Raw genomic sequence first — 17,772 nt, forward strand, 5'->3', positions numbered from 1 at the left:
TGAATGCTAATATCTAGAGTTTAGATTTATCAACATTCAAACAAATTATATAGGAAGCATTATTAGAAGGGTTTCTATTAACATACCGAAAATAAATTAAAAATACTGAAAAACAAAAAAGTTATAAAATACGATTTTTTTCAATTTGCATCTCGTAACGACCGGAAGTACTGCCGACGCACGAAAAGGTGATTCTGCAATCCCGAAAGTCATGATCTATCATCTCCAATAAGTCTCCATATCATATACTTAGCCGTTTTTGACAAAAAGGGGCGACAAAATCGCATTTTAAAATCAGGAAATTGTCCATAACTTGGCACCAGAAGCGAATTTTCCACATTTCTCTTAGGATGTAACAATTTCATATAATGACACATATTTTGTGAAAGTTTCATGAAAAACCGCTGAATAGTTTTCGAGAAATCGCCTGCACAAAATTTTGTCAAAAAAAAGAATAATAATAAGAATAATAATAATAAGAAACAATAGAATCACTATAAGGTCTTCCGTGAAGACGGAAGACCTTAATAATAAGAAACAATAGAATCACTATAAGGTCTTCCGTGAAGACGGAAGACCTTAATAAGAAACAGTAGAATCACTATAAGGTCTTCCGTGAAGACGGAAGACCTTAAAAAGAAATAATTAGCTAAGTATATCTTTCATTTTGTCTTCTTTGTGATCTTAAATGAAAGAAAAACGAAAGGAAGGATTAAGGAAGAAGGACAAGATTTACCAAAACAAAATAAAAATTTACTGTGGAAATGTGATCTGAAATACAGTTTTCAGTTGTACGAACGATACTGCTACAATAAAAGTAGTAATTTTTATTACATAGCAAAAAGTTACAAGATTTTTTTTTACATTTCCATTTTAATTCAAAAAAGAGAAAAAAAAACAAGATATATAGATAATTAATATCAAATAAAAAACAATTACTTTGAAACAGCACTGATATTTATAAAAAAAATTGTGTGATATCCACGCCATTTAAAAAGTCAAAGAGTTGACATAATATACAAATGCAAGAAAAACACACCAATATCCTTTACGAGTATACACATTCAAACAAATAATATACTGATATTCCTTTTAACAATTGGCTTCACAGGAATAGTTATTCATATGGCATCAAATGTTTTTCCAGTTTGCTTTAATTCCAAGAACACAGAAAGAGATTGTAACGCCAAATTATAAATTTTAATTTAATTTTTCTAGATTAATCTGAATTAAAAATAGATGTATATTCTGAACTTAAACTGAGAGAGATGAAAAATTGATACTTGTTCCTACAAAATATCTTATTATGTAAGTAGTTGTAACATGCAGCGACATACATAAACAGTAAACATAGTTCAACAAAAGCCTTTACAAAAGATCTTTGTAGCAAGAATAAATCCAACACTTAATTTTTAATGATTTGAACGAAAGCTGTAAGAATTTGTATTCCTATTTCATCATATGTTCACTCCATTCATATTGAAATCGTACTTGCAACTGTTGCGTTGTTTTCCATAGGCTTTTGATATGCTATCCTTTTCTTTTATCCATAATGGTCTTTGAGAAGTAATTTATTATTTTTGGCCTTATATTTTTAGTTCATACTTTTCATAGGACATCTGCATATTAAATGAATGGCATACAGAAGTACACGATCACGAAATTCTGTTTAAAGCATCAACGCTGCAAACATCTTTAGAACAAATCTAAATCGGATGAAATATTTTTTAAAAAAAATCACCAGGTGCATATAATAGGATTATATGTTAAGGACACAATGACAACTCGTATGAAACATTATATTCTAAGAGGTTCCATATTGAAAAACCTGTGAAACATTTTACTGTACTTTTTCTAGGACGAAGTATTCATCTGTCTCGGCTTTTTCACTTGATTTGACGTCATCAATGGATTCACCATCCTCTGAACGTTTAACATTTCCATCGCTATCCACAGTTACAGTGCCGTATCCGTGAGATGGTATTGGTGCATTTACTGACGATTCTTGCATTGCTTTTACGTGATCGTCTCGATTTGTATCGTCAATTGTTTGACCCTTCTCAATGGGAGTTTTATGAAATAGGTCTTTTGAATTTCTCTAAAAGATTAAGGATTAAAAAGATATAAAAATATAAAGATATCTGGATTAAAAATATCAGTGTACAACTTTTAATGTTTAGGAAAAAAATGTTGATTTTGTAATGCTTAACTAGTTATTTTTTGTAAGATGATTTTTATCATGTGTGTGGGCGCTGTATATTGAAATGTTATTCAATGATTACTAAGGAATTTTAAATGTGCAAATAAGGTTATAAAACATTTCATTTAAGACTCTACTTCAAATGACAAAACAAAATACCTTTTCAATATTCAGTCCTCCGAAATAAAATTATGAAAGTCTTGACTAAAATGACAAAACTTGGAGCCTTGATTAACGAAAAAATAGTCTTTGATGAAGAAAAGAACACCTGCGGTGCAGAGAGGGGCCTTATACAGTTAGTCCAAATACATGTATATACTATCGTGGGTATACTTTGATTGCATTCTAATTAAAATGACTTCTTAGATCCGCCCCGTATACACTCTATGTCTTCTTACGCAGAGTGTACATGGCGTGAATCTATGAAGTCGAATTTTAATTAGATTGACTTTGATTGGAGATTGGTGCCTTGATTTTTTCTTGCGACAATTAATGGTTCTAGAGAAAATGTACAGGTGATATAAAGACAATCAATAAGTACTAGTGTAATTTTGATAGCGGGACAATGAACACCCACTAAACAAAACAAATATTTGCAAGATAAGTGCAATTTTGAGGATTTTATGCACTCCTTTCGACCTTTGAGAATGTTGACTCTGTTTCTTTTTATTTTCTTGATTGACTCTCTTGGTTCTTTTATCTTCTAGGATATTTTGGACAATTTTTTTCACCATTTGTTTTGATATATGTTACAAAGAGCATCCGTCGCCCGCGTGGCGCAGTGGGTAAAGCGTCTGCTCTAGAGTCGCGAAGTAAGGAGTTGATCCGTACATCGCAGTTTGAATTCCACTGTAGGACGTTGAGACCGGTCCTTCGGATGGGACCGTATAAACCGAGGTCCCGTGTCGCAGTAAGTGCTTGCACGAAAATGATCCATCCAGTCCCTGCTCAATGGCCCTTTTTGCCAAGTATAGGACAAAATTTGCAGCTCTCCATTGGCAAGCGGTGGCGTCTCCATATGAGTGAAAATTTATCGAGAGGGAAGTTAAAGCTGAACATGACTCGTAATTAGGCATACACCATTTTCGATATGTTGATACCATAATGTACGATACATCAACACAGGGTATACTCTTCAGATTAGTAACACCTGACTGCTTTATTGTCACGGGTATCGGCGTGGAATGGTGATCCGTGTTCGTGCTTGTTATCTTGCATTGTCTTTATTTACATTTAATTGCAGTTACGTTTATCGGTGTTTGTTTGTATACTGTACTGACTTGAACAATTATAATTGTAAGTTTCTTTGGTATCTTACGTATCGAAATGCTGTAAAGCATGCGTCCGTCTAAAAAGTCCTGCCCTTTATATAGTGGTCTACAGGTGTAGCGATTCTCCGAACAAAAATGGTGGACACATTCCTTTTACAAATCGTGTTCAGCTTTAAACAATATACAATTAATCAAACAAAAACAACGTATTCTATTGAAAATCTAAGATCAAATTAAAATCAATTAGAGTTTCACCTTCTTATCTTCAATTTCGGAGTATATTCCGTTTCCACTATTATCATAACCCTGTTCCATTGGTTTTGAAAGGCAATGCTGAGCATAATTTCTTATTTGATGAACCCCTGATTCCTGCTTTCTAATTGTAAAATAAAATAATTTTTATTTTATTTTAAGTACTAGAACTGCAAAATTGAAACTAAATGAAACAATCATTATAATAAATGAATCAGAGATACAGATGCAATTAGTCTGTGTGTGAGGGAGGTGTTTGTTTTTATTTTGTTTTTTGTTTTTGTTTTGTTTTTTGTTTTTTTTTTTTTTTTTTTTTTGGGGTGTTTTTTTTTATTTTATCCGTCTGACTATCCACATGTCTAATACATATACGTAATCAGCTTATCTGTTTATTTGTTTGTCCGAATCTTTAACCTTATTTATAAATTTTGATGTTAGTGCTTTCATATTTCATATTCCAATTGTATTTCTGGTGACAAGACTTATTTTAAAGTACCAACATATTTGACCCCTTTGCCTTCACCTTGTGGTGGGAGGTATTTTTGCGAGCTTTCATTATATCCAAAGCGTAAATGATAACTGCAAAACTCTTATATGAACATGTGTATACTATGTCCCTACACTTTTCATTAACTTCAGTTTTAAATATTCAAACTTGATTTTCATTTTACACATTTTTACGAGCTATTAATATGAACGGCATTTGAAAAAAATGAAACATTTTCTTAAAATTAAAATATAACTTTAAATACAACTTTTGAACGGAAGATATTTAAAAGACCGTGATTGAGATATTGAGTGATAGACAAATGAAGATATTTTGAAAATGAATAAAATTTAAATTTTTATATGTTAATGCTAAAAAAAAATTATCAACATATCTTTTTCTCTGTGTGTGTGATCTTCGGCGGAGATAAATGCAGATAAAGGATGTTACAATTGATCCAAATACCACTCCTCCTAAGGCGGTCCCCACATATGCTAACGATGAATCTGTATTACAGTAGATAAGGAAAAAATATCAGTCTTGTTCTCTGTAATGTATTGTGCCTTAGTTCTTTAAAAATTATTTCGCAGATTTAATATAGTATCATGTGTAAACATACATTAAAGACCAACCTGTATTGTTATTCTTTATCAAGAGTGAAGAGTCTTTACCTTAAAAATTCCATTAAGTACAACATTTAGTATATATCAATCAATATAATTATTAGATATTTTGTAAACTGTAAATTGGTATAGGTATAGATAACCATCGAAACGTTTCCTTAAGGACCGGCATTCAGATTTTGAACAACGTTTTGTTGTTGTCAACAAAGAGGTATTCAACCATCAAATTTGTACACTCAAAAGACAATGAGCTCTCAACATACAAATGATACATGAAGCAATATGCATAAAAGTGATTGGTCTCAGTCTCTTCGAAGCCTAGGATCCATTACTATTGCAAGAGATTTTGAAGACAAGGATGAGCAGCGACAAACCAAAAATCTTGTGTATCACTATGTTAGTATGTTAGTCTCTTTTCTAGACTGACCAATCTTCTAAAACAATAACAACGAAAAAATATGTCTAAGGGTTTGTTATTTCATTGGGTTTTTTTTCTAACCTATAATTCAACCAGAGTAAAATCAAAAGCTCCGGACGATCATGAAATTTTACTGCTACGGAATTAATAACATCACCCTTGTTGCATAGATCGGCACAGTGACTACATGATGCCAAGACATCCTATATGACGCATGAAAAATAAGATGTGGTTTCAATAGAAATATTGCCCTGTGATTTTATAAAATAGGGAAGTGATGTAAAAAATTAAAATTTCACCCTTTCTGAATTATTAAAATTCCATGCAGTTAAAACCTACAAATTGTTTTTCTTATATGACCGGCTAAATGCTGAATGTGACATCAAGAACTTGTACATTTTCCCGTATTTTCTACAAAAGTTGCAGAAAACAATAATTTTCAGTGGATTTAAAAAAAAAAAAACAGCACATGTATCGCTACAACATTTTTTATTTATGTTATTTTCAAAGCATTTTACAAAAAAATACATGTATTGAAAAATTAAAGTGGCCGACAGCTGTGGACATAAATTTCTAATAATAATAATAATAACCACAGAATCTGAATGAGTCAATTTGAGGCTTTTCGGCAGAACACTTAGAAATGTACTATATTAATGACGTCATATCACAGAATGATCTTCCATTATGCCAATTTTTAATGATATATTTTTATTATATTCATCTATTCAACTCATATTAAAGACAATTTCGTAACTATTTAAGAATATTGATTTTTTAGGGAACAATGAAGACGAAACTGTACCTTGTTCTTTACACTAGTGTAGCAACAGCACTCATTTTATTTGTAAAGAATCATTTGAGAGAAGAGACAGTTTGATGTTTCAGTGGTATATTTGATAACGAAGAAAGCAGAGTAAACCCGATCGTTTCACATGCAAAACATCTCCGGATGACGTGAGGCACCGATGCTCCGACACACAAATGTTTATAATTTCACCGAAAATTATCTAATTATCGTATTAATTAGAAATTTTGTACATGTATCACTGTTTCATTTGTTCTTTATAGAATGTTGACGAATTTTCCCTGAATTTGTCTCTTTTTTGGATTTGAAGTAATTGTCTCAATAATTTCTTAACAGCCCTCGTATTGTTATATCAGGACGATAAAAATGTAAAATAATATATGACGCGCAAAACATACTTTCGCTATAAGGTGGTGTATTTCTGGAACTCTTCTCTTCAGTGAATAACGAAGGGGATGCTGTCGACGAAATCTGTGTCACAATTAGCTTGTCATCTATAAAAAAAATAGGAGAAAGTTATGTATGTTACAGTTTTTACTATGATGTTATATTTTTTATTCCAAAAATTAAAAAAATAATGATATTTTTAGAGTTCAATTAATGAGGGATATTATCATTTGACAAGGTTAAACTTACCTGGTAAAATAGAACTAAAATCCTTTTTGGACATTTCTGTGCATCTACTTGTTTGAGGTGAAAAGAATCTCTCAAAGCACACTTAAATATTCAAAAGAACTTTTTAACCATATGCCTTTCGCTACGGTTATAATGTAATTAATAATTAATAATATAATTAATGCCGAACTCCCAATTAAATTGTATTCTTAATACAGGAGCATAAAATTATTCTCCTTAAACGGATTGCCAGTATTAGTATAACGTTTATTACAACAAACTGTAAAATATGTAGGCGTAATTTGATGCTCATTTTAATGTTAATGTTTAATTGTATTCAATTGTGAAAAATTTAAGCACACTGTTGAACGCAGCATAATTATTTTTCTGGTATCCAAAACAGTCTCATCTTAAACATTACTTGATAAAGTCATTGTTTCGTGTAACTGCAGAACTGTGGCGTTATGGTCAAAGACTGATATTTAAAACCATAACGCTACAGTTCTGCAGCTATGTTTCATGTTATATTATATATATCTGATATTCCAAAATCAAAGAAATCGTATTTCCAAGTGCTCCGTGAAATGCAATTTTAAATTTCTTTTTGTAATTTTTTTGTATAGATATTTTGTATATATATATTGATTGAGTCTATGCTTGGAGTATTTTTATTTTCTGTTGAATGATAAAAGAAAAATATAAAGAATTTTAGATACACCTTTTATATTACTTTTGCCGTTTTGATACATAATAATCTATCACAATGCATACTTTAAGATGTTGGAATGCTATAGCTAGACTTGACCTTGTTTAATTTTTACAAACCATATTTCGAATCACAAGCAGTGCACTTTTGACATTCTACATGTACATCGCGATCGTCTGTAAAATCGTCTGTGAAATCATCAGTAGACCCTGAGTCTTCTTCGTTAACATAATTGTTCGGAGAACAGACTGAAACACACACGTGCATTATATATACAAACATGTAAGTCTCGGTAAAACAAATTATCATCTAATAATACTCCAATATCGTTAATAATACCCAACAGAACATTCGTATATATCAGAGATTAATACATTACTGCCTCTCTCCAATTTTTTTTTTACAGAACACAGAGAGATAGGTACAGTGTATTAAGAATATTTTTTTAAATATGCTAACGATAAATATGGGCAAAAATAGAATATTTGAATCGGAAAAAACTTGCATTATGTTCACTGATGGGTATAGAATTTGGCATTGAATTAGAATCAATTATTTTTATCTTTTTCTTTACCCTTTGTGGGAATGCAGCTTTTACAACATGAATCCCCGTCGGTACATTTCACACATTCTATATGAAGTACATATAGGATAATTATAAGTACATGTAACATATACTTCTAAACTAATTTACATATGTAATAAACATAAATATTAAAAACTAACAAAACCATCAAAGCGTGTCATTATATTATATGAGAAACCAGTTTAAACTCCTGCATGTCCTGATTTGAATTATTATTAAGGATGTTTAACTCTGAATGCAGATCATTATCTTATATTACATGCACAGTTGTACTTCTTACCGCTGCAAATGTGGGTAATAGTTAAGGCTGCATCGGATAAAATCAGATTTCCGCACAAAATAAGTAATTTCACTACAAAAGATATTTTGTGAGGTTAAAAGTTGAAGCATTAAACAATAATATTTTTTTAAATTTTATTTGAAGGAATGAGGTTCAAAGAGGTGTATATATGATGTTATCTCAGATTGGCTGTTTTTGTTTAGAACAGCTTTGTTTTTCTGAGAATATACAGTAAAGTAGATGTAAGTAGTTACAAGAATGAACTAGAATTGAAATATATATAGTTGTTTCATCTAGTCAAGATCCTTATTCGGGTACAATTATTTGAACGTTTCATTTATTTATTTACTTCAATGTTGTCTTCGTCATTCTATTTATGAGAGGATATAAACTTACTTTCATGATAAAGAAAATTACCAAATGAATTAAATGAAATACTTAAATTGAAATTAGTCTTGAATTTACGTTCTATAAAAATATGAAAAATTCATCTGGATTTTTTTTTGTTCTTTTGTATCGCAATTTGCTGTGTTATTTGCACGGGTTGTAGGATTTCGAAGCGAAAGAAACTGAGTCAAAGTACGTTTATCTATGGAATCTGGATAGGGCCACGCAGTTTACTATCGCATCATCACACCGTCGAGGTTTAGATCGATATTGAAATGAAGTGATAATGCGATGACGATGAAGCGATGGTGCGACAATGCCATGTCGATGTTGCGATAGCACGATGGAGTAATAGTGCGATGATGTGATGGTGCAATAGTGATGACACGATGGTGCAATGAAGATGGCATGATAGTTCGATGACGATCGATGAAGAGATATTCACTGTCGTTCTATCGTGTTATTGCAACATCGTTATCGCATTATAGCACCATCGCATCATCGTCATCGCGCTATCGCATCATCACTTCATCGTTATCGCACCATCGCATTTTTAAGCTATCGCCCTTTAAGTCGATGCCCGATGGCGCGATAGTGAACTGCAAAGCATTGCTCTATCGTGATTCCATACTTTTCCCATTTTCTCATCTTAATATTTTTTCGCCAGAAAACATGTACCTACAGAATGAAGTATTATTTAAATAAATACCGGTATATGGATACCTATGAATCCACTTTACACTTTCTTATTTGATCAAACACCTTAATACCATTCCGAGGACAAGAGCAAGATTGACGCCACATTGCGTTTATGATCAAATATCAGAGTAAATCTTCGCTTTACATGTTTTATCTTTTTTGTATTGCCATTAAATACATGTAATCTATATAAAAGTTTTACAAATTGTCTGTAAATAAACAGTTTGTATTTATGCTAAAAATATTGATGAAAAATCAATGTTGTGCCAGGGGAGTATGCAACATGTTTTACGAGGAATGTATACTTCCTATGATCAGATCCTAAGAGGATGACCCTTTATTTTGACATATTATTGGTAGACATTTATCAGCAAACCAGTATTCAAGTGTATTTTACAAAGCATTGAAATATTAATTAGCCTCAATATGTTCCTTTCCTCGGAGTTGTGGTACGCTGCAGTGTTTGATCAAACTATAAAACGTAAAGTAGATCCATATACTCTATAGATAATGCTGTCGTCCGTAGACACATGTACACTGGCAATAAATATCCGTAATTTGAGAAAATGGAAAAAGCATGCACAATTATGTACCTTTACCCCGTTTCTTTCGCTTCAAAAGTCTATACACCACTTGCACAACGTACTGGTATTTTATAAATTTCAAATTATGAGGAATTAAAAAGCATTCAAATGCCGACAAAGATGCTTAAAAGAATGATAATAATTTTGGTTTTTTTATTATTATTATTATTTTTTTTTTTGCGCATACCATACACAGTTCAGTGACGTTTTGAAAGAAAAAAAGCTTATCTTTTAGATAGATTTTAGAGCATTTTTTCTACGTTTGAAAGCGACTAAAACTAATAGAAGATGAAAGCCATTGTTAAACGACATACAGATTAAAGTTAACTTTTCTCTCAGCACTTAAACACAAGTTAGCGAGTAAAATTTCAACAGACTTCCTCAAAACCGCTCAAATAAGCCAAACAGGCACCCTGCTAAAAATTCCCGCTTTATGGTTAGTTATGCAAGTGTATAAGAATCGATGCCACCAATAAGTTTATCGTTACTTGTCTTTGATTAAAAGTGCAAAAGTCATGTGTGTATATGGAATCCGGATAGGGCCAAGAAGTTCACTATCGCACCATCGAGCATCAACTTAAAGGTCAATGGCACGAAAATGCGATGGCGTGATAACGATGAAACGGTGGTGCGATAACGATGAAGCGATGATGCGATAGCGCGATGACGATGATGCTATGGCGCGATAATGCGATGACGATGGTGCGATAGCACGATTGAGCTATAGTGAATATCGCTTCATCGTCATCGTACTATCGCACCATCGTCATCGCACCATCGTGTCATCATACTGTCCTTTTTGACATAATTTATTTTATCAAATAAACTCTGCAATATGACTATTTTACTTTGTTACTTGTGATCATGGAACCACTATATTATGCAATTCCAATAGGGCCTTGGCCCCTATAACTGAACTCGATTGCACAATGGCTTTATACTCAAATGATGTTAAGCAAGTTAAAAAAATTTTGTGACTTTAGATTTATCCCCACTTTACTGAAATCAAACATATTTGAAATTACATCTACTTCGGTGTTGTTGTATAATTCACCAACTTTGGTCTTAGATTGTCCATAAGAGCAAAAGGTTTTGAAAGGGTGTGCATTATGTATCATTCATATTCCTTGTAGATGTTCATTGTCAACCCAATCTCTGTTTTATGCACCAAGATTAGTGGATTGCTACAACTCTTCTTCAAATTTTTCAGTGATTTATCCTGTAAATTTGGCATTATTACGGGAATTCTTTGACGATTCTGAATTAGAACATGTTTTTGGGGATAGTTTATTTCCTACAACAGTAAATATGTCCATTCCAGAATTGAAATTTTACAATCATTCCATAAATCAAATATTGGTAAATGATCAAAAAGCCCATTTGAGTTTGAAAAAAAAATGCTAAAGCAGCCAAAAAAGATGAGAAAATTTTCAAAACTTTGGCAGAACCTTTGATTGATGGTCAAATTGATATTCAAGATGATTGGTTAGGTACTTCTGACATTTTAACATATGTAGCATTACGTATTGCAGCACTGTGTTTAGGATGTTGTATTATGTTGGTTTTGAAATTTAGAAAACTTTCAACATCACTGTTAGTTCTACAACAAGTACAAAATGCTACCTCTGAAAAAGTTCCTTCTTTCATCTATGAAAAACTTGTAAATTCAACTCCCAATCAAAAAGACTTAAGTTCAACTTGGTTCTCAGAATTTACATGGATTCATGCTTTGGTCATTTTAAGTACAGTCCTACTGGCCATTTTAGGAATTCTTTTATACTTGGTGTACAATTCAAAGTCATGCAAAGGATCCATTTTAGCACTAGAATTAACTACATGTGGTGATAGTGTTATGGTCTTTATTACTAGATTGTCCTTGTGTCCTTCATTTTATACTATTACAACACCCCAAGTTGCAGATATTTCAATTACTCCTTTACTCAGCATGCAAATTATAGCCACATGGACAAATTTCAAAGTCACGGACAATCGAACCGACATGACCATTTCAATTCCAACAACCTTTACCCTTAACCCACTTACTCATCACAAACTCAAATGAATTTAGAAAAAGCCATTCAGTGCATATGTCATCTTACTACATAACAGTTATGCTTTCCATTTAAATAACCCACAAAAAACATGCTTGTTACTCTTAAATTTAAATGATGCAATGAAGAAAAGATTAACAATATTTTAGATTTTTTTTTTTTTGCATGTTTTAATTTTTTAAAAAAAAAACTTGTCTTGTCAACATTGCAATGAATCGCACAACTCAGTAGATTTTTTTTTTACCTTTTATGGAATATTTTCATTACAATGATCTCATTTATTTTTTGATTCTCTATTATTTTTTTTTTTGTCTTGTTGACTATTTTATAATATTAGTACATGTGTGTTTGTGTTAGAAAAAGCTCAGGGATCAAAATGAACATGAGATTATATGAGTTTAAGTATTGACTTTATGTATATGTACATGTAAATATTTGTCTTTTTTTAGTTCATGTTTTTTTTTTCATTTCCTTAGTTATTGTTTTAGACTAGTTTATAATGGCATAAAACAAATTATATTCACATATAGGTAGATTTTTTCTGTATAATACAAACAATTTTTTTATCCACGATGAAAATTTGAGCTTTCAGGGACGAAAGCAATGGTAGCAAGGGGGAAAATAGTCATATTGCAGAGTTTATTTGATAAAATAAATTATGTCAGAAAGGACAGTTATGATTAAAGATAAATTTCAACTTTGAATTTTAGTCAATATTTCAATTTTGTTTAACATGTATGTAGATAATGTAATATGATATTTGATATTATCATTTTATTGTTTCATAGGAATTATACAATCAAGATTTTATTTTATTTCCTGATACAATTTGAAATGTAAGTTGAAAAGTTGCTAATAAGTATTTTATTTGACAAAAAAGGAATGTCTTTGAAGAAAAAAATGAATACAGCTAATTGTCCAAAATAAATAAATCGTGTTACTCAGAATATTTGCCATGATGGATTGGTAAACTGTTGAAGCCTTTATATATATACAATTATGTCATTTTGTTGGAAAAAGAGTACAGCAGTAATTTGTAGATAGGTGATGTGTTTGTTGTACAATTCTTTATGGTTTCTTTTATCTTTTTTATCTAGTGTCAAAAATGCTATCACATAAAGTAGAATCCACTAACCTATTGTTAGGGGATTCACTGGTTAAGTGACAGGTCAAATACTAAGGTAATGGTCAGTTCATGTCACGTGATTTTTCAAAGTACGAGTTTTCGACTATTATTAATACAAATTAACAAAGAAAAACTAATTTGATGGATTAAAAATAATTTACGGCAAGTGTGGGTCTCCGAATGGAATTGCGCCCGCTCCTCGGCCATTTTATTCGGAGACGTTAATGAAGTTGTATCGTTTTTAAATCCATCCACGCTTTGCTTTTCCATATTACAGGTATGGTAAAATGTTTTATTTAGTTAATTTGTTTTTCTTAAAATTATAAAAAAAATTCTTAAATTATCATTTATTAACATTTAGCATTAATTTCTGAACTTTACAAAATTTGAGCTTTCATAATAATTATTTTAATACAACAATCTATTTTATAAGGAGATCAGAACAATTATATTTGCTAGTTCTCTATTTAGTTTCGTTGTATTTTTGTAGTTAGTATATATATAGTAGATATGTAGGTTTAAAGTTTGGCATGTTTTACGTCAAAATGGTTTTATGCCGGAAATATAATCATTATAACTCTCTAGTCGAAGGAGATAAATTTAAATGTATCCTGTATAAACAAATTTTCATGTTTTTAGTATTTCGGTTGGAAATTACATTGTTTAGATTTTTATGATACAGAGTGAGTATTTTTAATATTGCTTTATCACTCTATGAGTCACCAGATGTTAGGTAGGTTAGGGCACGCTTGTTTGTAATGCTTCGAGCAACTAACGATCATTTATTTTATTGTGCCTGGTGACTATTTACAATACATTCTATTCGGAGACGTTAATAAAGTTGTATCTTTTTTAAATTCATCCATGCTTTGCTCTTCCATATTACAGCACACCCAAACCTACATTGGACCTAGTGGCTGAAAAGCAGAATTATATTATCTTAGGGTTTCTCACAAGCCAGCGAGTTACATAATTCCCAAAATAAGTGCGGTCACCCAAAAGGGAGACACGACAGCACCATCGCGTCATCGCATTATCGCACCATCGTCATCGCATTGTCGCGCCATAGCATCATCGTCATCGCGCTATCGCACCATCACTTCATCGTTATTGCACCAACGGTTCAACGTCATCGCACTATCTCTTCATCGCACTATCTACCTAAATCTTGATGGTGTGATGATGCGATAGTGAACTGCGTGGCCCTATCCGGATTCCATATGTATATGATATTCGTGACGATTTTTTTTTTAGTTTTTGAATGCAAGACAGGACAATATTCTCTGTCACTGATATTACGCATGACGTAAAGTATTGAATGGCTTTAATATGACTGAGGTCAGCTTTTAAAATTGATTTTCAATGTTTCCAATGTTTTGGAGGTCCCTGTTTGCTCTGTTCCTATTTAGCATTGTTTAATTTTGGTCTTGAAAACTGTTCGTTATCTCCATATAATATTTTATTACATTAATTCTACGTTTACGTGTAAACTCATATGCATAGTTCCCCGTTCTTCATTACAAATATAACATCTAGAGAGAAAACAAGAAAAGGAATCAGATACATGTATTATCGAAAACCTACCTTGTATTTTGTTCATATTCGGTTTGTTGAAATTTTTTTCATATACAAGTTTATCTATCTAGTATGTACTTTTCCCTTCCCGTATGCAGACGATCAGTAACAATCAAGTCTTTATTAGTATTTAATGCACCAAATTATTTATAAATACATGTATAGACTGGTTTATCTAAAAAATAAAATTGATACATTCTATTTATCCAGTAAATTGGATTTGATTTAAATAGAAAGATATCCAAGTGCCTCTTTCCTTTCCTTTTCTTTAGCGCTACTGGTCAGATGCCAAAAGAGCTTATGCGATACTAAGCTTAAGGTATCCGGCGTCCGTTCGTCCCTCTTTCTGTCTGTTAGCTGTGTGTAAACATTTGTACTTCTCTTACATTTTTGTTTGATTTCAATATTACATGTACTTGGCACACAGGTAGATTACATTAAGATAAATAATTCTATTTATCGGTGTTTGATTTCGATGAATGGTGTTGACTTTTTTATGAAAAATAGAATTTTTTTGTGAAATACTTTCAAAATGCTATTCCCAATACAGTTTTAGTCTGATTCAGTGTTTCTTGGCACAGAAGTAGACTACACTTATATACATAATTCTGTTTACCGTTCTTTGATTTGGATGAATGGTGTTGCCGGGGTTACTAATAATAAAAAATTAAAATCTTAAATCTTAAAATGTAACTTCTTATACAGTTCCAGTATAATTATAATATAAAGCGACACGCACGAAGACTACACTGAGATGCATAATTGTATTTTTTTTTATTTTGATGAATGGTGTCGCCATTATAACTAAAATTGAAAATTCTGTAAAAAGTTTACTAAAAGCTACTTCTACAGTTGTAGTCTTCTTGTAATCTTGCCTCAAAAAGGGACTTGATCAAGGATCATTATTCTTTATTTATTGCTGTTTTAAAGTTTCAAGAACCAACGTTAACAGCTATTTCTTAACCTTTTTGTTAAAAAACAGTAGAACTACAGTTTCGACAGAGACTTCAGGTTATTAATAAACCTCCATTGGGCTTCCAATTACTAACATTAATAGAGAGCCAGTAAATGCGTGAATATTGTTTAAATAGTCGCCTTTATTTAAAAAAGTGATAACTTTTCATAAGAATGTAAAAATGATATAATTGAAACATCAGTTCATAAATATACATGAACTGCAGCATTATTCAACAACCTCATCTTCATCATGAATTGTATCAAGGCCTAGCAATAATAGAGATTTCTTTAGAAAAATACTAATTTTTTTTCATTCGAAAGAAGAACAAATTTTATTTTTAGAAAAGAAATCTTTTCTTGTTTCCAATTTTAGATCAATGGAAATTCTTCATAACCATCTGTCAGTGTTAAATATTCTAAATACATCCAACAGTCGATATGAAATTGAATTACAATACTCGGTTCCTGGATTCAAAAAATCCTTACACACACAGATTCACTGTACATATTAGGTTTTGGTAAATGCTCTATCAATTCTCTTTTTTATTTCTTTCTCCTTAAATTATTTCAGAAGAAAACTTTAAGAGTACTGCACAACAGAATTTTTGAGAAATGGTGTAAACTAGACATTGATGCTTAAATAACTTTCTAAGTAATTGAGGTTTTGCCATGTGACACTGAGCCGAGAGGACGTGTTTTGTCGAAGATCCGTGTGTTTTGGCTTATTTTTGGAAGTTTAGGTGCCTTTGTAGTGAATTTGAATTCCTACACTATTCCTATGCTTTCTACGCTTCTGTATATATGTTGTTCTTTTTGATTTTCGTGAATTTGATGGAATTATCTAACTTATTTAACTATTTGCTTGGATATCTAACTTGTGAGAACACCGTGAGTAGTGATCAGTGATTACCGTGTCCACTTGTTACCTATCCTGAACTGTCTATCACTCGTGCATGTTTGCAACGGTTCATTATCTTAGCAGTCTAGCCTGAGTGTTTGACCGTTATCTACTCAGCTGTAAAGTCATGGGGTTAATCAAACCTATATATTTAAAGGACAAGGAAGTGCAAGTGAATGCAACAAATGTTAACCGTATTTCTGATTATGACTAATCTGTTGAAGCTGATAAAATTGTGTCAGATATTCTCTGTGTTCAAAAAGACAGAAAGTTGTGGAGTAAGTCTATGTCAAAAACATTAAAGAGCAGATCGAAACTTCCACAGGAGGGTTTTGATGTTAGAACAAGCACAACAATGTCTATGACAACAACCCCTTCTCTGTGGGAATCAAGGACCCATCTGAACAGGTACTGAAGATAACTGTCAAAGGGGTCCTGCTGTCTGTAGATGGTGAGGAGATCATGAAAATGCTTAAACAATTCGATCTTAATTTCATAAGTGATCTGACGTTTGAGAAAATTGAACATACAGTAACACGGAAAATGACTGAGATTTTGAACGGAAATTGTTTAATTTATGTAAGTACGCTTTTAGAAGGAAAATTTCTCCCTCGTACATGCAGATGTGCTGGCTTGCAGTGCTTTATCTACCATTACGAACAGCCTTCTCATGCGTATTTTATAAAATTAATCAATATTAAGATCTCCGTGAATTCTTTATAATTTTTATGAGTTAACACGCAGATACTTTCAAATCAAATTAAAGGAATGTCCTATACACCAGTGGTATGTTTAACAAAAGTACGTACGACTTAGACCAAAAACTTTATAGATTGTAAATCTTTGTAAAATTGATAATTCTGTATAAAATTGGTGGTGTAAGATTAACTGCCTACATTCGTAGAAAAATATTGAATTCATTATCAATAAAATATACACATAACGTAAAGTATAAATAAGGAAGTTTTAAACAGAACTAAATGTTGGTCTTAGTCATAAGTTCTTCTGTAAAACGAGCCCTGGTTCCGTCTTTGCATGCAATTTTTTAACTTACGTTTATATTAATTCTTATTATACTGAAAATAATATCATATATTAGATAATTTGAAAACGTACCTTGTGTATTGGTCATTTTATATTACATGTTAATATAAAAAAAAAAAAAACTCTTCCTAAAACTCCTTCTGCATGAATTTTATATGTAGATATTAACGGAAACAGGAAGTTTAATTTTTAATTACATCTCATG

At 31.5% G+C, this 17,772-nt stretch overlaps 1 protein-coding gene across 1 annotated transcript; it reads right to left on the reverse strand.

The window, feature by feature from the left end:
- Positions 1-1,191: 1,191 nt before the first annotated feature.
- LOC134244643 (uncharacterized) lies at positions 1,192-17,772 on the reverse strand. The gene is made up of 11 exons (XM_062726898.1): positions 17,640-17,772; positions 8,247-8,318; positions 7,955-8,011; positions 7,500-7,628; positions 6,696-6,776; positions 6,458-6,553; positions 4,843-4,881; positions 4,604-4,716; positions 3,727-3,852; positions 1,850-2,098; positions 1,192-1,706 (listed from the first exon to the last, which is right to left on the reverse strand). Exons 1-11 carry the CDS (start codon positions 17,653-17,655, stop codon positions 1,656-1,658), a joined length of 1,029 nt encoding a protein of 342 aa, XP_062582882.1. The 5' UTR covers positions 17,656-17,772; the 3' UTR covers positions 1,192-1,655.

This window comes from Saccostrea cucullata, unplaced genomic scaffold (genome assembly GCF_032062105.1).
Source record: "Saccostrea cucullata isolate Sc308-1 unplaced genomic scaffold, CSIRO_AGI_Scuc_v1 ctg4900, whole genome shotgun sequence".
Lineage (NCBI taxonomy): Eukaryota > Metazoa > Mollusca > Bivalvia > Ostreida > Ostreidae > Saccostrea > Saccostrea cuccullata.

What these genes read in the sequence shown, in the direction of transcription:
- LOC134244643 (XM_062726898.1), bottom strand. An exon ending in TTTTAGTTCTATTTTACCAG is followed by an intron (nt 6,554 to 6,695) that starts GTAAGTTTAACC and finishes TTTTTTTTATAG; the next exon opens with ATGACAAGCTAATTGTGACA. An exon ending in GATAAAGAATAACAATACAG is followed by an intron (nt 4,717 to 4,842) that starts GTTGGTCTTTAA and finishes ACTGTAATACAG; the next exon opens with ATTCATCGTTAGCATATGTG.